The following is a 22,133-nucleotide window of genomic DNA, read 5'->3' as shown; positions in this document are numbered from 1 at the left end:
ATACCTCTAAGAATTTCTTTGGCAGATCAATTATAAATTGAAAAGAGATAACAGGGTGTAATAAAATACACAATTAAAAACCAAAGTTGAAACTTCATTAAGAGAAAACAAATACAACTGCCCTAAACGGGACTTAGGAAAAGACAAACTACCCGCGCAGGGGCATACAGAAAGGAAATTAAGTCCACGCAGGGACTTGATACAAAAACTAAACAAATGTCCACGCAGGGACACGATTACAAGAAAACAAAACAATCCTCTACTTCTTCTTCCCTTTAATAAGGTTCGCAAGGCCTTTCATAAAGCTAGTATGCCTTTCCTTGTTCTTCCTAGCCTTGTTCTCAACCTTATCTAGCCTCTCCAGAATTTCTTGGGTTTGTTGCTGTTGCTGTAGCTGCTGGGGAGGAGGTGGCTGATACGGCGGGTACTGGTAACCCTGAACCGGGTATCCAGCTGGATGCATAGGAGGGTAAGTAGAAGGATAGAGGTGGTGATACTGCGTAGCCGTAAGGTACGGGTCTTGAGATACATAGTCCGAGGGGTACCCTGATGGGTTCTCAAAAGGATTGTACCCGGAAGGACCTGGGTACGTCGGGATTGGGTTATCAAAACCCACAGGCGGCTGAGGTGGTGCATAAGAAGCTTGCGGAGGATTAGCCTCCGGTGCCGCGTTTGAGGGCCCACCCATCTGGGGGTCTTCTGGAATAGGAGGATAGGAACTCGAACCATGAGGAGAACTGAAATGGGGTCCTCCTCTTACGGACATGCGTGCGTTCCTCCTTCGCCTCGGAGGTTCGGGAGGTGGCTGCGGTGGCTCCTCTACCGGGAGTGGTGGTGGTGAGATAGCTTGGAGTTGAGGTTCTTCCAAAGGTGGTTGGGCTGGAGAGCTATGGTAAGATGGGGTAAAGAACCAGTCATATGTAGCCATTTTCTCCTAGAACGAGTCGGGCCCATGGTATGGTGATCCCTGAAATGGGGATCCACTCGATATGCTGATTGGGTGGCCCGGGGTTCCTGTTTGCATCTCCGGGTCGGGGTCGTCATCCATTTCCATCTCCTGAGAGAAATGGTCCTCAGGGCCCAATGGGTTGTAGCCAAGAAAATCGTTAACATAATCGGCTGGGTTGAACTGTCCCGGGGAGTAGGGGGAGTCAGAATGATGAAACGAATGGGAATGCAAAGAGTTATGAGATGGGTAAGACTCATGCGAATAGTGAGATTGTTGAGAGTGGTGAGAGTGTTCGGGCTCGTCTGGAGCAAACGGCCCGAAAGACGGATGAAAAGAGGCGAAGAGCTTAGCGAGACTGAGTGTTTTGCCGGCTCGTAAGGTTGACCCCACATATCGTGAGAGTTGGAGGAGGATAGGGACGCCGATGGAGTGCGTCTGTGTGATGGTCCAGCTGATGACGGTCCTCCACGCATGGGACCCTTGCCTCGTCCTCTTACTCTTGGAGCCATGTTGGTAAATTTCCTGTTGAAACAAGAAAACAAAAACAAAACAAAACATAATAACAGCAAAGGAAAAGTAAAGATGCATCCTAGGTCATTTACCTAGACTCGAGAGTCTAAGGAATGTGCTTATTATGTCATTGAGATTAAACACAAAAGGTTAGTGTTTAATTCACTCAATGTTGGCTCTGATACCAACCTGTCACACCCCAATATTCCACGTACTACCGGTGGGCCCGGCGGGGAGTATCGTGACGTGGTTGATATCATCATTGTCAACACACACAATAATATAGCACAGCGGAAGGCTGGGTAAATAAACTATTACAAACCATACTGTCTGTCGTTGTTCGAGCACATGAAAAATACAGACTGGAATGTAATAAGATCCACAGGCGGATCAAAAAGTACAAAGAAACAAAAACTACAGACTTCGGGTATCTATTGGATTTGCAAGATCCTCTATAACACCCTATAGCTCCAGCCTATTTCGTGAAGTACCTGTCAATCAGTCTTTAGGAAAATACGTCATTATACACTGGTAAATACAATTTAACTGACACGTTTTGAAATCATTTAAGAAATTGATTTAAGTTCTCATGGCACAAATTATTTATAACTTGGGACAATCTTTATTAAGATCCTGTATACAGTTTTACATGTTTGTCATACATGTGAGGCCGGTTTAGAAGCCGAACATGATTAACAGACTCACCACTTTAAAACCCACAAAGGAGTTATCCCCAACATGTGGGTTATTTAGCATTTGCATCTGTCGGGTGTATGCCTACACCCCGTGCATAGGTCGTGGCCATTTTCAAATGAAATGAGCCGAGGATATCCAGGACACAGTCGTATTAACCCCCAATGCTTATGTTATCAAACAAAACAGATTAAAACGGGTTATGCGGGTTTATTAAATCACAATCCGACAAAATAATCCCATACCCGACCAAGCGGTATTAATATACCGTATCCCAAGCCCGTATAGGGAAAATAAGTTAAAAGTATTTACCTGGTGATAGTAGTAAATTCCTAAGGTTCTTGAAAGGCACTTTTTACCGGAAGCTATTAATCTGTATGGAAGGTTTAATTAGCCTATTAGGATGCTAACGGATCTTTAATTAAGTCAAGGACTTAGACCGACTAGCTAGAAGGAAACTTTACGGATCTAAACGCTAGATTAAGCGGAGACCGGGATAGAATGTGATTTAGACCCGAAGAGCTTGGATACTTGTATAATATGGGTAAACTAAACACATTCTGGAAAATGAGGACTTAATGACAAGGTTAAGCCCGTTTCGGCTATTTTACGTAAACTGGTCACGTAAACCGATCCGAACACGTAAAAGCGTAACAGGTAACCGAATAGATTATATACAGGTCTTAATCATTATTATGCTCAAAATATGTTAATATATCAGTAATATATTAACATTTATGCCCAAAAAGCAATTTAAACCAAAATAAGTCCCATAAGGGCATTTTGGTAATTTTAATGGTCATAAAAGAGTTTACTTATAAAACTGAGTTCCAGGTCTGATTAGATTAGTAAAAACATGTATTTTAATGAGTTACATCAGTAGGATACTTAATATATGAAAAATATACCTTTTATTACCAACTATGCACCGTAGGGGCATTTTGGTAATTTTACATAGGCTTATAAAAGTTAAAACAGGTTTCTGAGTTTAAAAACTTTAGCTTACTGTAATATTATATAAATTAGCTTAAAATATCAGTAGGTAATGAGTTTTATATGTCAAATCTAGTTTTGACCCATACTAAGTGCTAAAAACGCTTAAAATGTGATTTAAAGGGCTATTATGGTAAAAATAGGAAATCTGAGATTTTGGTCAGTTTATAAAGTTCAAAATATTATATTTATCAAATAAAATCAGTAGCAAAAAGTTTGGCATTAAAATGTTATGTAAAACTCATTTTATGGATGAAAAGGGTAAAACCGGCAATTACCGAAATTAGGCTATAATCCTATGTTATGCTCGGCCTAAAAATAAATAAAAATTTTCAAAAATCCCAAAATATTATTTAACATCAGTAGGTAAAAAGTTTGGTGTCAAAAATCGGGTTTAGATAGGCTTTATGCTAATTACGCCTTTTAAATACTAAAAAGTTCCTTAATTACGCTATTGAGCATAACTCCCATTCTAGACTTCAAACTGATGTCAAATTTTCGGGACATGTATAAATATCAGTAGCAAAGGTTTTAGTTCATTCACATTACTAAAAATCTCGGTTTTATGCAAAAAGGGCGTTTTAGGCACTAATGAGCATAATTACGATCAAGAGAATATATTACAAACGATTAGGCACCATGCAATATAACTTCAGAGGGTTATACTACAATGTATTGTGGTCCTAATGGGAGCTTAAAACATGGAAGAATTAAGCTTGAACGGGTCAGAACTGAAAGTCAAAGCAAAAGTCAAGCTTTTGTGACTTTCGGTTATAAACTGCTCTTAGACTATTAATTGTCGAATTAGGACTGATAAAACATGATTAAACATTAATTACCAAGTCATTAGAATGTTAAAATATAATTTAGAACCTTTGGTTTATTAATTTTAATCAAATTTGCAATTTCAGTCCAGTTTGACTTTTTGTCAAACTACTTTGACCCGACAATTAACTGGTCAAACGAGATAATTAGGAGACACCATTTTAAGGGTTAATCACCTATACTAATGTGGTTTCATAAACACTTTCAATTTGATCAGTGGTTAAGCCACATGTAATTAAAATGAAAGTCAAACTGATTTTACTAAAAGTTTGACTTTATAGTAATTAAGCTAAATTAAACAACTAAACAAGTAATTAGATGCTTACTAATGGTCCTAGCAATCTTTTCTACACTTGTAATCCTCTTGTTACTGATGAGAGCTCAAGAGCAAGTCCCACAAATGAAGTGTTTGAAAATGTGTTCAAGAACACAAGACTAGGTTCACTTATATAGTAAATTCCATGCTTCTTGATTAATTCCAGGTGTTTTTGGGGGCCCTAGGATCACCCCAGGTGTCCTAGCTAGTAAATTGAACCGACATATAGCTCCAAAGGTCGTTACAACCTAGACTAAGGCGGTGGAACAGCCAAACCCGCACCTGTCAAGGAATTTCTGTCACTGGCACTCTCTGGCGGGCCGCGTAAGCCATAGAGAAGGCTTACGCGGGCCGCGTGGACCGGCTGAACTGGCAAAACGATTTTAAATGTTGGCAACTTTAGTCCCTGATGCTTTTTAACCCCTTTTAACTTTGTTGTTGACATGTGAGGCCCTTGTAGTCAGTATATTAAGGCTCCATGATGAATAAACTAACTTCGTTAGGCCTGGGTTCGTTAAATTTCTTCATGAAAGCATATTTCATCAAGTTGACGCTTTTAACCCAAAGTTTGGAAAACATGCTTAACGATCTCGGAATCACGTGAAATTTTTACCACATATTCTCGGGAGCATATTTGAATATTTCGAAGCCTCGGTCTCGTTAAAAGGTCACTCAGAGGTCAGAATTGACATATTGACACTTTCAACCCTTGTAATTTATAATCTCTTGATTATTTTCACAAACGGCTTCTTATACCCAATCGATCACCCATTTAAGAATATTTTCTTCACGTGTGGTCAGTCAGAGGCCCAAGTTTGGCATGTTGACACTTTTAGTCCTTTCGTTTGCATATTTTCACTCGTTGTCAACTTTAGTCCCTTAAACTCAATCTTTTGCATAATCAGAGTTTAGGACACATGTCTATGTATAATTGGACACGTTTTTACGTGGTGTTACATTTTATATTTGCCAGTTTCATCCAAATATCCTCAACTTAACAGAAAAAATAAACTAAGTTAGTGGTTTGGATGAAAATGGCAAAAAGTTACAAACGTTGGGGGCAATTTGGTACAAATGTGTCATTTTGGACGAAAATAGCAAACTTGCCAAACCTCAGGGATGATTTTGTCAATTAACTCTTAATTTTATTTCTTAGCAAATATACTAACAGATTTTATTACAAACTTACAAGTTCAATAGATTATGCCTTAATAAGTTTTCATGATATACACTTTACAACCTTATATTGCTTATTTTTTTAATGACTAAATTTACAAACCATGGAGATTGAACTCGTAACCTCCTAGTCTCCTGCTATCCTGAACCTTATCTATTTCACTAACACCATTGGGCTATTCTTAAGTGGATATTATATTGTTAATTATATAGCAACCACTTACCACCCCTCGCCTACTCAGAATAATTAACGGGGTAACGAGGAAAAACTCTTATGGTTGACTCTAAATGATACGGAATTGATCCAAAATTAACAATTATATACCGACTAGCTAGAAAGAAGAAAACGGGACATCTTAGGGGATATCAAACAATTACAACTATATATCTAACCAAAAACTAATACACCAAGTCGAAAATAGTAACGCTAGAAAAATTACAAGTACTTGTAATACCCCGACTTTCAATAAAAGATAGAGGCGAGACACACTTTAAAAATAGATATGAATTGCAAGCCCAAATTGTGGACTTAAAGGGAATTTGGATAATGCATGAAAGGCCATACCTGAGAAGTTATTATGGCAAGACCTGTGAAGGGTAAAATGGTAAAAATAGCATATGAAAACCTAATATGGAAATGGAGCATGTTTAACGTCCTCATTCTCACCATACACATCTTCATTCTAGAGAGTGAAGCTAGAGAGAGAAACCGTGAAATGGACCCTAAACTTCATGGGTCGTGTGTTTTGCCTTAAGACTATCCACTATGGTGACCAAACTTCCTAAACGGTTGCCAGGTGGATAATAAGACAAAAAAAAAACAAACAATTTTTTAATTTAATAATTCATTATTTCTCACAAAGAGGTTGTGTACACAACCCAAGGTTGCAACCACTTATATTAATATTTAATTGTTTTTTTTTTTTTTGTCTTTTTCCTTGTAAACAATAACTATAAATCGTTTTTATTTAATAAAATATTAGTTTAGGTTGGGTTGGGTTGTGATTGTAGGTGAAAAATTGAATTGGGTTGGGTTGTGTAGGTGGAAGAGAGATAAATTAGTATTTTAATGAAAGATTGGGTTGGGTTGGGTTGTGATAGTGGATAGTCTAAAGATTCACATTTTTGAGTCGGTTTCTCAATCTGAGATCATAAACACCTTGTTTCATTCAAATGTACAAGCCTGGATTAGAGTTTTCACATAAAAAAGGTGAGAATCATGTTAAAGTTTACATGTTTTTTATGTACAGAACTTGAAATGATGTTATGCATCGATTATAATGCATTTCCAACGAGAAAGTCATGATCATAACGTTAAACGAGCATGGATCTGATCTTAGCCGCCAATGTTACGTATAGATTTTTCAAATACATTTCGCTAACTCACTCAATAGTTTGTATAATAAAATGTTTTGTTGGATGAAAAGTTATGACTAGGAAAATGTAGTATAACAAAATGTATATATGCTGAGAAACAAAATGTTGCTCAAGCGAAAAGATACATTTCATTGACATGTTTACCAACGAAAACTCTTACATTTCGCTGGGTCGTGGGAACCTCCCACGATAAGTTGATATGGTTTACTTAATCTTTGACCAATTGACTAGGTGGTGTTCAAATGTCAAATTGTATGTAGTATTCAGTAAGGAAGCTAACTCACAGGTGAGTTCTAGTCCCCCCCCCCCCCCCCCCCCCCGCGGTTATTATTTTGGGTGAATATGCATGCTACCTTAAATGTTCATATTCTCTAAGGTGACTGTTATGCTATTACGTGTTTCGACCAAAGTTACATATTTAATTTGTTAATTGATGTTAAGTATTGAATGATTGATGGTAAATAATTGATTTCTAGTGTTAGAGACAGGACCCTGTGAGCGTGACGGTGCAACAGTTAAAGATGACTAATGGAGTCTTCAGTATAAGCATGCTTGGCTACATGACATGTTGATGGTAAATCTCACTTCACAACTATATGTTTAAAATAAATTGATGAAACATGGTTTATTTAAAACCATATTTTGATGTTATAACTTAAACTAGAACTCACTCGGTGTAGTTGACTTTTTAGCATGCATGCCATGTTAAATAGATGATGATGATGTGTGAAATAGGAGGATCATAACATAGATTGAAGGCTACCCTACCGGTCCTAAAGACTACCACCCTATCGACAGTAGATAACATTTATGATATTCAAGTGTTATGGTTTAAAACTTCTATGACTTGATGCATGTGACAGTTTGAATGTTTGATATTCTTTTCCGTTGCAATGTATAATGTTTAAAAACTATAATTTGATGCTTAAACCCAACTCTAAGATATCTCAAGATTGAAATCCTACTTTACTCTAAACATGTCTCCTATTATAATCAGTGGCGGACCCAGGATTTTTTTCCAATGGGGTCCAGTTTTTTCGATACTTGGATTTTTTACACCCAAACGATAGAATTTTCGAGTCGGTCGTCGTTTGGGTCGGGTCGAGGTGATTTATTGAGCTTGGAACCTTTAAAAAAAGATAAATAAATAACAAAACAACACATGTCAAAGCACAAAGGCATAAATTGAGTAAATTTTCATTCATTTTAACATTTTAAAAGTGTATTTTAACAAAAAACGACTGGCATTAGACTTGAACCCATGACCTCTTTGTTAACAAACAAGGGATTAACCACCACAACAACTTTGCTTTTGGTACTATGGGGTCCAACTAAATATTTTTATGGGGTCCTTACAAAAATTAATATACCGAATCTACTAATTTTTTAAAAAAGATTGGGGTCCGTGGACCCCGACCCACTCAATGTGGGTCCGCCCCTGATTATAATACCACATAGAGTTAATTGTCATTTTCGTCCCTGTGGTTTGTTCACTTTTGCCATTTCAGACCAATTTTCACAATTGCACCATTTTCCTCCCTGACATACTGGAAACGTATCATTTCAGTCTAAAAAACTAACCCTAGTTAGCTCAAGGGTAAAATGGTCATTTTACATAGTTTTTTATTTTCATTTTTTTCATTTTGCCTATGAAGTTTATTTTAAAACCTGAAGTCTAAAAAAATGAAAACAAAAACTCTGTAAAATGACCATTTTACCCTTGAGCTAACTAAGTTATTCTAACTGTGATTAGCTTTTTGGACTGAAATGGCACGTTTACAGTATGTCAGACAGAAAAATGGAGCAATTTTGAAAATTGGCCTGAAATGGCAAAAGTACAAAACTATAAAGACGAAAATGAAAGTTAACTCTATACATATAATCAATTATTGTCGTACAAAATCATTGATATAACCATACTTAGAACATCGTGTCACTGGAAAACATATAATAATGTAAAATGAAACAACAAAATTACACAATTTACCTAAAACAACATTATATTGAATTAATGAATTTAGATGAAAAGGAACTTCGAGAATGCAAAATACGAATAATACTTACTCATTCATTGATAACTACTTGTAGTTAGCATATTCAAGTTCAAAAAGATAACACTCTTAAAATGGGAGAGATTTTTTTAATCGTTTTGCATACCCGACAAAACACCTTTTTCTTATATTAAAGAAAACTCGCACAACACTTGACAGTCTCAAGAAATGTTGTGTTCTTGGTCCATGAACATGATATTGATGAATGATTACTCAGATGTATGTCATGACAGACTTATTTTTTAGTTTAGGATGTTAATATTTGTATTCTCACAAAACGTGGGAGTCTCGCATTCTAACGTTTAATTCAATTAAAATTTAGAGAAAAAGAATATGATTACACCTTTTCGGTCGAGATATGTCCCCAAACCAAACGGAAGGGCAACAATTACATAAACGTTTGCAATGTGAATATTGCCACCAAACTTTAATTAAAGGCATCTAAACCTTCCCTTAAACATTATAGTATTTGACATATGTTTTTTTTTGAGAAAAATGCAATTTGCGTCCCTGTGGTATGTCCCATACATCAACTTGCGTCCCTAAATTAAATTTTTGGATGTTTGAGCCCCTGACCTTATAAATTCATAACACTTTGAGTCCCTGCCGTCAGTTTGACTGTTAGAGGCAGGGGTAAGACCGTCTTTTGACATATATTAATAACACTTTGCGTCCCTATGGTATGAGTGAAATATCAAGCTGAGCCCCTATATTTATTTTTTGCTTTTTTCTTAAGAAATCTAATATCTATTAAATTAACTCTTTTATATAATAATTAAATGTATCATATATATATATATATATATATCAAAGATCCACAAGTAATTAGGTTATATTCATTCGATAACAAAAGACCGTAACGTACAGACTCGATAACAAAAGACCGTAACGTACAGACTCGATGACAAAAGACCGTAACGTACAGACTCGATAACAAAAGATCGAAACATACAAATAGAGACAAAACGTCAAAGATCCACAAGCAATTGTGGATCTTTGCTGACGGGTGCACTTCGGAATGAAGCCGATATGAATGAATATAACCCGAGTGGCCGATATGAAATTCCAGAGCTCGCTGATTACATATCTGCCGCTGGGGTTATGAATATAACCCCAGCGGCAGATACGTAATCAGCGAGCTCTGGAATTTCATATCTGCCACTGGGGTTATATTCATTCATATGAATGAGTGTTACCCAACGGTAGATATAAAATTCCAGAGCTCACTAATTACGTATCTGCCACTGGGGTTGTGTTCATTCATTCATTGATATGAATGAATATAACCCGAGTGGCCGATATGAAATTCCAGAGCTCGCTGATTACATATCTGCCACTGGAGTTATATTCATTCATATCAATGACTTCCTTGTGTGCACCGCGCCATCCAGAGCTCGATGATTACATATCTCGCCTTCGTAGTTGGTGTTTTGAGTATCTTTACATCCGCAGCCATTCTGTACAATTAGAAACACATTCAAACCAAAACACATTCTGTACATTCAAACCAACTAATCACATTCAAACCAACTCTCTGTTCATTCAAACCAACTAAACACATTCAAACACTAATCACATTCAAACCAACTAAACACACTCTGTTCATTCAAACCAACTAAACACATTCTGTACATTCAAACCAAAACACATTCAAACCAAAACACATTCTGTACATTCAAACCAAAACACATTCAAACCAAAACACATTCTGTACATTCAAACCAAAACACATTCTTACAAATTGTGGTTTACTTACAACGTTAGATATTAACAGTCGATAGATTATTAGGAGTTACTTGCAATCAGAGTAGCAGGTTTTAGTTTCAAGTTTGAGATCTGAGTTGTGTTGTTCTTCAGAGATTAAACAACTAACTATGCATTTTGAACAAGAATCAAACAAAAAAATCCATTCAACCCTAAACCCACAAGATATCAAACCAAAAATCCATTCAACCCTAAACCCTAACCCCAAATAACACATTCAAATCAGTTGATACCAAAACACATTCTGTACATTCAAACCCTAAACACATTCAAACACATTCAAAATGAGGAACCCTAATAACACATTCAAACACATTCAAAATGAGGAACCCAAAATCAACCCTCTGTTTTTCAAAATCAACCCAAAATCATCAAATGTTACCCAAAATCAAACCCAAAAACATCGAATGGAACCCAAAATCAAACCCAACATCAACGCTCTGTTTTTTCACAATATAAACACATAAACACATCGAATATAACCCCCCTCTGTTTTTTCAAAATCAACCAAAATCATCAAATGTTACCCAAAATCAAACCCAGAATCATCGAATGGAACCCAAAATCAAACCCAGAATCAACGCTATGTTTTTTTCACAATATAAACACATTAACACATAGAATGACAGCATGAAGATGAACCTGATCGATGATGAAGATGAACCTGATCGATGAAGAACCTGATCGAAGATGATGAAGATGAACCTGATCGGCTGTTGTTGATGATGAATTTATTGGGAAAATGCGAGCTGCTGTTGATGATGATGATGATGCGAGCTGCTGTTGTTTTATAATGATGATCTTTGGGAGTTGAGATGGAGATAATGAATCATCAGTGTTTATAATAAAGAGTGGGGGTATTATGGACTTTTCACAATAGGTAAACGGTCAAACTGACGGAATATAAACGGCAGGGACTCATCCTGTTATGAATTTATAAGGTCAGGGGCTCAAACATCCAAAAATTTAATTTAGGGACGCAAGTTGATGTATGGGACATACCACAGGGACGCAAATTGCATTTTTCTCTTTTTTTTTTAATGTTTGTTGGTTATCTTTATTTGTAACTCGCGGTCCATGTATTAATTTCTTTATTTCGAATAATATGGAAACCTAGACAAATGTCTTCAAAACCAAAATAATGTACATACACCCGATTGCTACCCAACTTCAAAACTCTCCACTTCTTTTATTTTATGTATACCTGATATATTTTATAAATACTTTACCTTTTCATGTTATATTTGTAATTTGAACACCCAGGTAAGTCCACAAAAAGATCCGTATTAATTATAAGAGAAAAATGCATGGATAGTACATGTGGTTTTCTAAGATTTCACATATGGTTCCTATACTTTTAAATTACATCTATAGTCTCTAATTTTTGCACACTCGTTCTCGGATACTCCCTGAAGCGGATGGAGATTAGTTTTTTCAGTTAAGTGAGTATGAAATGACCTAAATACCCTTACTGCTATATAATAACTAAAAAGTGAAAAGAAATATAATTAATATTTAAAAATTTATATGGGATCCACCACCCACCCCACCCTCTTCATCTTTTCCCCAATCTTCACCACCTCCACCTTTCACTACCACCACCTCACACCGTAGGAAAAACGCCACAACCTCACCCTCCCACCATCATCTTCAACCTCATCCACCACTGCCACCATCACCATCCACTTCGATCTTCTTCTTCAAGGTGAACAATGGAACCTGAACAACTTAAGAAGCAGATATGGATAGTAGAACCACTGACGGGCCGACCAGTTCGCGTCTACACCGACGGCATATACGACCTCTTCCACTTCGGTCATGCTCGTTCCCTTGAACAAGCCAAAAATCATAAGTTGGGCTTTTCTTACAAGATTCTGTTTAGTAATTTTTCATTTGTCCTTCTGTTGAGTATGTGGATCTAGCTTCTAACTGTTGATGAATTTGATTTTGAGTTTTTTTGGTTTTGGAATGTGTTGTTTAAGAGTTTAGCTTAGGTGGGTGGGTGTTTGAGGTTTGATTAGTGGCACTGATGAAGTATAATTTAGGATTTAGGTAAGTGTGTGTTTGGGGGACGAAGTGGAGGGTGGTGGTGCCAGTGGTGGATGATGGTAGGAGGGTGAGGTGGTGGCATTTTTCTGGCGGGGTGAAGAGGTGGTGAAAGGTAAAGGTGGTGAAGATTGAGGAAGATGAAGAGGGTGGAGTGCGTGGTGGGTCCCACATAAATTTTTAAATATTAATTATATTTCTTTTTAACTTTTTAGTTATTATTTAACAGTAAGGGTATTTAGGTCATTTTATACTCACTTAACTGAAAAAGCTAACCCCATCCGCTTCAGGGACTATCCGAGAACGAGTGTGCAAAAGTTGGGGACTATAGCTGTAGTTTTAGAAGTGTATGGACTATAAGTGAAATATGAGCAAACCACTGGGACTATCCGAGAATTTTCTCTAATTATAATATTTGAATCGTTTAATTATACTTGTGTATTTGGCTCTAATATTAATGCTCTGGTTAGGTTGATACGATGTCCCTTACTTCCGGTCTTTGCTATGTTTTGTATTCTGTTATTTGGACAATCTAATACTCAGTGAAGAAACACTACGTCTAAACCAAAGAGTTTTTCCTTGTGTCAATGGTTTCATCAAGATGGGTTAATCCTTAATCTTTCCTTGGTAATGATCAGAATATGATCTGCAAAACAAAGCACTGTGAGATTTAATACAAGGAGGAGAGGTGAGGGTTCTCCTTGTAACCACCCTCTCTGGCATGAGAATAAGTATCGTTTAAGAACAATAAACAAGTGAGTGTTAAGTGTGAGAGAGTGAGAGAGCTGATCCTTAAATCTGTGGTTGAAGGCTGGTATTTATAACTAAAGAGTGTGGAGAAGGAGATGGGCTAATGGGCTTGAGCCGAAGTTCGTCACCAAGGAATATCCTATTTGGAACCACTGTTGAAGAAGAAGAAACCGTTGTTTAAGGTCAAAGTTGTGCTGAAGCAAAACACTGATCATAAATACCAAACATATGTTGTGGCCAAACAAATGTCTGATACAAGCCAATAGTAGTTTGAAGAACATAGGTTTACTCAAGGTAGCAGTTTTATCTTAGAACATATATTTAATGTAAAAGATCAGATGTTAGATTCCCACGGATGTTTGCTAACATATGTGGAATCTTTTCTGTTGGGAATGTTATATGTCACTATCAGGGTGACGTTAGTGATGCAAACAGAGCTTTCGTACTTGTATAAATAGATCTCATGTGTTAGAGATCTATTTGATCACATGCATTCCTTTTGTACGAACAACAAAGTTTATGATCAGGCTGAGAGGGAGTTTGTATAATCAATGTACTATATTTGAAATTATTATAGTTCAATATAAAACAGTTTTGATATAACTTCCTGCTTGTGTAGTTATCTTATATGCATTACAATTTATAAATTGTTTATTCTTTATTTGCTTAAACCCATAAGTATTACAGGCTCAGATCCTACATTTAGTTCTCTTTAGAACCTATTTTTTTATCATATGGAAAACTTTATGTTCCTAACCCACTTCTCATGTGCAGATAGTTTTTTTAGTAGGGGGTCATACTGAAGGTAGCATCTCTATCATTTTGATAGATGTATGATTTGTCTACATCTCACCCTTCATAGACCCTGCTTTACTATTGGTGAGATTTTATTGGGTACAATTGTTGTTTATCAACTCATTTGTAATTTGTGATTAGGCTGCCATGCTCTTTTCTTTGTATATAAAAGTTGGGGAAATTTAGTCATTGACCACCATGACTTTCAAAAATAGTCACCTGATGCGTCCTTGGAGCGGCGCATCATGCGCGGGATGCGTCTTTCAAGCACAGGATGCGTCTTTGGAGCAAAACCCAATAAAAAATAAACATGTGGCCACATGACGCGTCCTTCAAGCACGAGATGTGTCTTTGTAGCGAAACGCAATAAAAATGGACATCTGGCTACGGGATGCGTCCTTGGAGCGAGGCATCATGCACGGGATGCGTCGGGCAAGTTTCTTAAGCGTCCGACGAGGTTTTCGGCGAGTTTCCCGGCGAGTTTGAACGATATGTAATTTGCAAATTTTTGTTTTTAGAAACCCAACTCTTTGATTGAATAAATTTTGATCAACCAACTTTAATGTTGCTTTTTTAGGCATTTACAGATCTTTTGTTTTCATAAGTGATTTTCTCCATTTCATAACCTATATAAATATTAGAACATCACCAACGAGCATCCGAGCCCTAGGTAATACTACTGGAAGATCGATTCCTAAAGCTTGTAAAGTCTATATTATACACCACAATCGAGTGCTACACACCAAAATTCAGTAATGTTGTGGATTTTGTGGTTTTAAACAATGCAAAATCATCATTTACACAACCAAAACCAGCCCCCCTTGCAATATAATCTTTGAAACTCGTCGGAAACCTGCAACTCGCCGGAAACCTTGTCGAACGCTTTAGAACTTGCCCGACTCATCCCGTGCATGATGCCTCGCTCCAAAGACGCATCCCGTGCTTGAAGGACGCATCTTGTGGCCATGTGTCCATTTTTTATTGGGTTTCGCTCTAAAGACGCATCCCGCGCATGATGCGCCGCTCCAATGACGCATGAGGTGACTATTTTTGAAAGTCATGATGGTCAATGATTATTTTCGTAATTTTACCTAAAAGTTGTCACAAAACCTTTTGGACGTGAAGATACTTGAGGGTTATTAAAATTCATAGTTCAATGAATGACGCATGAGGTGACTATTTTTGAAAGTCATGATGGTCAATGACTATTTTCGTAATTTTACCTAAAAGTTGTCACAAAACCTTTTGGACGTGAGGATACTTGAGGGTTATTAAAATTCATAGTTCAATGAATGTTATCGATATATTTGTATATTGTGTGGGTCTTATGCCTCTTGCTAGCCCATTGTTTTCTATATATGTTTATACATTGCCCACCGTTCAAAAAAGAATGTGTTCCTAAATAGTAATTGTCATGGAATTAGCTTTTGAGTCGTATTATGGAATAATGGCAGGTTAGTGATTATGGACTGCGTGTTATAAAATCAAGCAAACATAACTATGGATCTACACAAAATTAAACTAATATCGCAAGTCTATTGTAAAAGCAATCACAAACCGTCCAAAACCTGTTTGTAACCATAGATCAGACCTTTAGAAACCTTTTTCCGACCAAAAATATTTTTCCGGCGACCGGAGACTAACGAAGTTAGGATTCTGTTAGTCAAGGTCCACTGAAGGCCAATATGTGAAAAGATAGGACCGTTAGAGAAAATTTTTAAAGTTAAAACCGTTACCGGCCAACGAACAATAGTTGGAATTATTAAAATCCATTATTCCTTTATTAAAAGCATTATAGTTTGTAACTCTTCGTCCATATATTAATTTCTTTATTTGGAATAACAAAGAAAGCTAGACAATTTCAAACCAAAATAATGCACATACCCGATTGATACCCTACCTTTTATTTCTATGTATAGAAGACCACATATATTTATAAAGTTGGCAATAATTAAGTTTTAAAAATATTGATAATATATTCAATACATGATATAAAAATGTAGGCTGAGGATTAAATAGGAAGTTTATTTTGGCTAGGAAAGATAGGAAGCAATAGAATTATGACAGGTGGCAAATTTTAAAATAAAGAGAAAAGAAAAGATCAAATAGGAAGTTTATTTTGGCTAGGAAGTGTAGGAAGCAATAGGATATTGACATGTGACAAAATTTAAAATAAAGAGGAAGGGTATTTTAGTCAATCATATTATTTTCTTCTTCCTTCTTCTTCCTACTAACATGAAAACCCACCATTTTCAAATCCCACCATCTTCAACCATTTCTTCACTTTCTATCTCAATAATCACTACATTATAGTGCGATTTTCGCCACCAATCAATGACTCAAACACCCGATCAACGTGTTCTTCAGCTTTTTTTGAAGGAAACCCAGTTTAATTTCATACAAAATCTCGTTTTTTCTGGTGATTTTGAAGATAATCACTCGATTTGTTCGATTCGATCTCTGATAAGTGTTTCAATCATTCAAATTTCGTCAATCGTTGAAGAAACCGACTTCGATCCATGTAAGAAATTCTTTAATTTCATTTTTATTATTTGGGTTTTTGATTTATTCATTGTGTTTTACGATCTTGGCGGAGGTCCGGGGGCGGAGGTCCGGGGGCGGCAGCCCCTGGTAGCAGGGTCCCAGGGGCGGCAGCCCCTGACAGGGTCCAAGGGGCAGAGCCCCTGGCTGGGGTTGAGCTGCCAGGTCAGCTCGGAAAATAGTAATTCGTAGACAGTTTTTTGATTTGCTACTCTCTGGTTCAGACAGATTCACAGACAGGTCAGCTTGTGTCCATTGCGTTTTAGAAATAAGAGAGTTTTATGTGTTTTCTGGCCATTGCGTTTTAGAAAAAACACATTTTTGAAGTGTTTTTAGTTCATTGCATTTTAGGTAAACACATTTTTATTTGTTTTCAGTTCAATGCGTTTTAGAGAGAACACTTTCTTTGGTGTTTTTATGCCATTGCGTTTTAAAACTAAGACATTTTTATGCATTTTCTGGTCATTGCGTTTTAGAAAAACACATTTTTGAACTGTTTTTAGTCATTGCATTTTAGATAAAACACATTTTTAGGTGTTTTCAGTCCATTGCGTTTTAGAGAGAACACTTTCTTTTGTTATTTTAGGCCATTGCGTTTTAGAAATGAGACATTTTTAAGTGTTTTCTGGCCATTCCATTTTATAAATAAGACAGTTCTTTGTGTTTTTGGTGCATTGCGTTTTAGGTAAAACACATTTTTATGTGTTTTCAGTCCATTGCGTTTTAGAAAACAGACATTTTAAGTGTTTTCTGGCTATTGCGTTTTAGAAATAAGTCATTTTTTTTGTGTTTTTTGTGCATTGCGTTTTAGGTAAAACACATTTTTATGTGTTTTCAGTCTATTGCGTTTTAGAAAGTACATTTTCTTTTGTGTTTTTAGACTATTGCGTTTTATAAATAACACATTTCTTTTTGTTTTCTGGCCATTGCGTTTTACAAATAAGACATTTCTTTGTGTTTTGGTGCATTGCGTTTTAGAAAAATGACATCTTTTAGGTTTTTTTTTCCATTGCGTTTTACGCAATTAGGTTTTCAAAAAAAAATTTCGAAAATATAACAATAGTATACTCGTTTTAAAGATAAAAAAACGCTCGTTTTTTTGGTGCAATTTTTATAAAAAAAATAATGTCGTATGAAAGAGTTATTAACGTTTAAAAAATGGGGGGGGAATTGGAGGAGAGAGAAACTATTTGCTTGGATTGAGTAGAATACCCCTAAACAAACTCACGCGCCTCTTTTCTTCCCTTTGATTTTCATCATTTAATCTTAGCCATTTATTAACTAAATAGATGGTCAAAATCACTTACTAACCTTCTTAGCCAAATAAACTTCCTATTATATCTTCACCCTAAAAATATAATTTACTTTCTACGATGTTAAAACCGGACTAAAAACCGCATCATACAACAATGTGATTAACCCGAGCAACCAGTCAAACCAAGTGATACGTAACTCTAGTGAATTCTGTTTAAACCAGCGATTCAACTGCTTTATACTGGTTTCAAACAACCCTATTCTATATGATATGTGCATACATGTTTATCACCTTAGTTAATTTATTTTACTTAGAATTAAATATAAATATTAAATATTTTTTTAATTTAAATATAAGGGAGTAAGGGGCACCCAAGGATACTAACTTTGTCCCGACCAATAAACCGGCGCCATGTCAAATTCTTTACAAAGTACCTTTGCACTACAAAACACTGGCGACGCCTTACCCTAAGTACCCTTGAACCATAGACCCCACTTTTTTACTCCACCCACCAATCGTACACACCCTTAAACTTTAAACTCATCAAATATCCCAACCCTCAACTCTTACCCTTGCGGCTTCCTCTACCCGCACAACTTACCTTCAACTAAGGGCGCAAACAAGCCGAGCGACTCGAGAAAAAGTTCGAAACGAGTCGAGCCTTATCAAGCTCGAGTCGAGCTTGAGCCTAAAATAAAGCTCTTTTATTTATCGAGCCCGAGGTCGAGCCTGACATGTGAAGCTCGTCAGGCTTATCAAGCCTTATTAAGCCTTAGTGTAAACGAACCGAGCCGAGCCGGGCTTATTTAAACTTGTTTACGAGCCGATCCCGAACCTAAAAATAAACTTATTTAGTAAACGAAACTGAGTCCAAGTTTCATTTCTCGCGAGCCTAAAAAGTCTATTATTTATATTATTTTTATTTAATATATTAATTAATAGATAATAAACGAGCCCAGCTCGAACTTTGAAAACAAAGCTCCAATCGTGCCGAGCCCAAGCTCAAGCTCTCATAAATTAATCGAGTTCGAGCTCGAGCCTAGACGAGTTCGGGCTCAACTCATTTACACCATACCTTCAACCCTTACCCTTAGGGGTGCCGACGATTTTGTATGAGGGTTGAAACCCTCAATCAACCCTCTACCCGCGAGTAGAGGTGTACAAATCAGTTTTTTTTTTAACCAGTCCGGTTTTTAACTGAACAGGTTTTTTTCTTCAAAAATAAAACCGTTTTTTTTAATAACCGGTTTCGGTTACTAACAGGTTTTTTAAAGTCAAAACAGTAACTGGTCCAACCGGTTCGGTTTTTAACCAGTTTTAACCAAAAAACGGTTTTAAAACCGGCTTCAAACATCAAGAACCCTAACCGCGACACAAATCGCTGGTCCGGTTTGAGTTGGAACCGGTTTTTTTACTGGTTAAAAAAAACGGTTTCGATTTTTTTCCGGTTTCGATTTTAAAACCGGTTTTTATTTTACACCTCTACCGTTAGGTGCCGAGGTGGTCAAAACTTTGTAAAACACACGAATTGAGGGCACAAAACCGATATGCGGCTGTTTCGACATTGACCAGGCCATGTCACTAACTAATCCCTTATCTCCACATCAACGTTTTTTATTTCCATTATCACCTATCCCATATCTGATCCAACGGTCTATGAACCCTCTTCCAGACTCTTCCAAACCCAGGATCAAAGAAGATTAATAGAGACCAAAGAATCAAATATCCTTTCAAAAACAGACCAAAGAAATAACAAATATGAATAAAATATCTGAAAAAACAGATACAAAGTTTAATTCCTAAACTAATATTTCACAATTATTATATGCATACAATTGATCAAAATCAACTTGGGTAGTAGTAGTTTAGCTTTTCTTAAATATATCATTAAATTTTTCAATATACAATTTAGTCACAAAAGTTCTTGTATAAACTCTTATACTTTGAAATTTACGTTTACTTCTTACGTTTTATTTAAGTTATCTTTTTAACTAATTAAACTAGTTGATTTTCCAACCCCGCGTTGCGGCGGGGATCCAATGTCTGCAAAACGCGTACCGACAACGGCAAACGGATACTAAATATCAAAACATAGATAAAAATGATGTAGTAACGATAGTTTCTCCGTCCTAAAAACGATTTTAAAAAATCTAATATATAATAGCTGGACCCACACATTCTACACGTTAGAAATTCGGTTGTTTTCAGTTCAGTTATGGTGTTACTAACACGTTAAAATATGGATGAGCTCGGTACCGGTAATGGCACCGAAAGTACCGATCCCGAAAATAATCGTAATTAGGTACCAGCACCGAAAATGCTCAGTACTGTACGGTATAGTATTTGAAGGTAAAAATAAGTAAATACGGGTATGGTGCTAGACCGGTATCGAACTGAAAGTAACGATTCTAAAAACCCCAAAAGGTGGGTACCAAATTGGTACCAAAAATGATTTGGTATTGTAAATTTGGTACCGATACGCTACCGGTTTGATTACAGGATTTGATACAAGTTGCTCATCAATAATTTAAATATCCAAGTTAAATTTACATGTTGCAATGCATTTATTACAGAAAAAGACAAAAAAGAAAACAAAAGAAGTTGTGTATATAAAACCTCATTCAAACAAAATACAACTTACTTACCACGTGTATGAAAATCAATCTAAATGGTGCAATTATTTGCGTTGCTACGTGGCATGAGCTCAAAGGTGATGTTAGGGATGAGCTCGGTGCCGAAAACCCTCAAAAGTGGGTACCGGTACAGAATATACATAGTACGACAACGGTACGATACTAGTATTTCAGAGTAAAAACCGGTACCGAAAATGTCAAAAGTCGGTACCAAATCGGTACCGAAAATGTATCCAGTTTGATTAGGGTTGCAAACGAACCGAACAAACACGAACAAGTTCTTGTTCATGTTCGTTTGTTAAGAAATATAAGTGTTCACGAACAATTCATGAACGCTTACCGGACAAGATTTTATGTTCGTGTTTGTTTGTTAAGGAAATTAACTTGTTCGTGTTCGTTTGTGTTTGTTTGTTAATTTTAGGCAACGAATGAAAACGAACGATGATAAACATAAACTGTTCATGAACACAAATGGTAACAAACGAACACAAACAAATGTTCATGAACAAAATATATAATACATTGACACTTATTAAATGTTTTATTTGTCGGAATTTTGAAGTATTTAAATAAAATATAAAAGCTAAAAACACTAATGAACTATTGAACACAAACGAACACGTTACCGAACGTTGACGAACATAAATGAACGAACACGCCCTCTGTTCATGTTTGTTCATTTAACTAAACGAACGAAATTTCTTGTTTGTGTTCGTTTGTTTAATAAACGAACGAACACAAACGAACTTCCCGCCGAACGGTTCACGAACTGTTCGTCGAACGTTTGGTTCGTTTGCAGCCCTAAGTTTTGATAAATTTGATACCAGTACTTGGTACCACGAGGTAAATTTGTTAGCCACTATACTTAAAAGCTTTTAAGTTTACCCCCCTACACTTTATTTAAATTATTATTATTTTTTAAACTAATTTACTTAGTTATCCCTAAACATTAAAAACGTTACAAGACAACCCCTGACTTTAATAAAGTTATTTTTTAAACCAACGCTTTTCACTTTTTAGAATTTAGCAATAAAATTTTACATTTTATTTTCTTTTACCAATTCTTGTGGTTTGAGGTTTTTTTATATACGTTTTCAATCCGTTACGGAGCACGGACAATTACCCACTGCTAATTTACTTTACTGTCTCTAAATGTAATGAACTTACCATACGGTCCATGAACTATTGTTGGTAATATGTATTTTGCAGATGTTGAATCTCAGCCACAATATACGAGTTGGAGACTAGCTAGTTTAATTAAAACTGACATATTAATTTTTTTTTTCACCAACAATACATACATACTTATATCTTTTCCTTTAACTAATGCATTGTTAAGATAATAATTATATTTTTGGTTTATGTTTAAAGTTAAGTATAGAGTTAATTGCCCGGATGGTCCTTGTGGTTTCATGTTTTTTCACATTTAGTCCCCACCTTTTGAAAATGGCAGGTATGC

At 36.2% G+C, this 22,133-nt stretch overlaps 1 protein-coding gene across 1 annotated transcript; it reads right to left on the bottom strand.

The window, feature by feature from the left end:
* Window positions 1–259: 259 nt before the first annotated feature.
* Window positions 260–928, bottom strand: LOC110892669 (extensin-like). The gene has a single exon (XM_022139818.1). It carries the CDS (start codon window positions 926–928, stop codon window positions 260–262), a length of 669 nt encoding a protein of 222 aa, XP_021995510.1.
* Window positions 929–22,133: the final 21,205 nt, after the last annotated feature.

This window comes from Helianthus annuus, chromosome 12 (genome assembly GCF_002127325.2).
Source record: "Helianthus annuus cultivar XRQ/B chromosome 12, HanXRQr2.0-SUNRISE, whole genome shotgun sequence".
NCBI classification, from domain to species: Eukaryota; Viridiplantae; Streptophyta; class Magnoliopsida; order Asterales; family Asteraceae; genus Helianthus; species Helianthus annuus.
This window is presented reverse-complemented; position numbering and strand designations above follow the sequence as displayed.

What these genes read in the sequence shown, in the direction of transcription:
- LOC110892669 (XM_022139818.1), bottom strand. Translation starts at nt 928, where the DNA reads ATGGCTACATATGACTGGTTCTTTACCCCATCTTACCATAGCTCTCCA.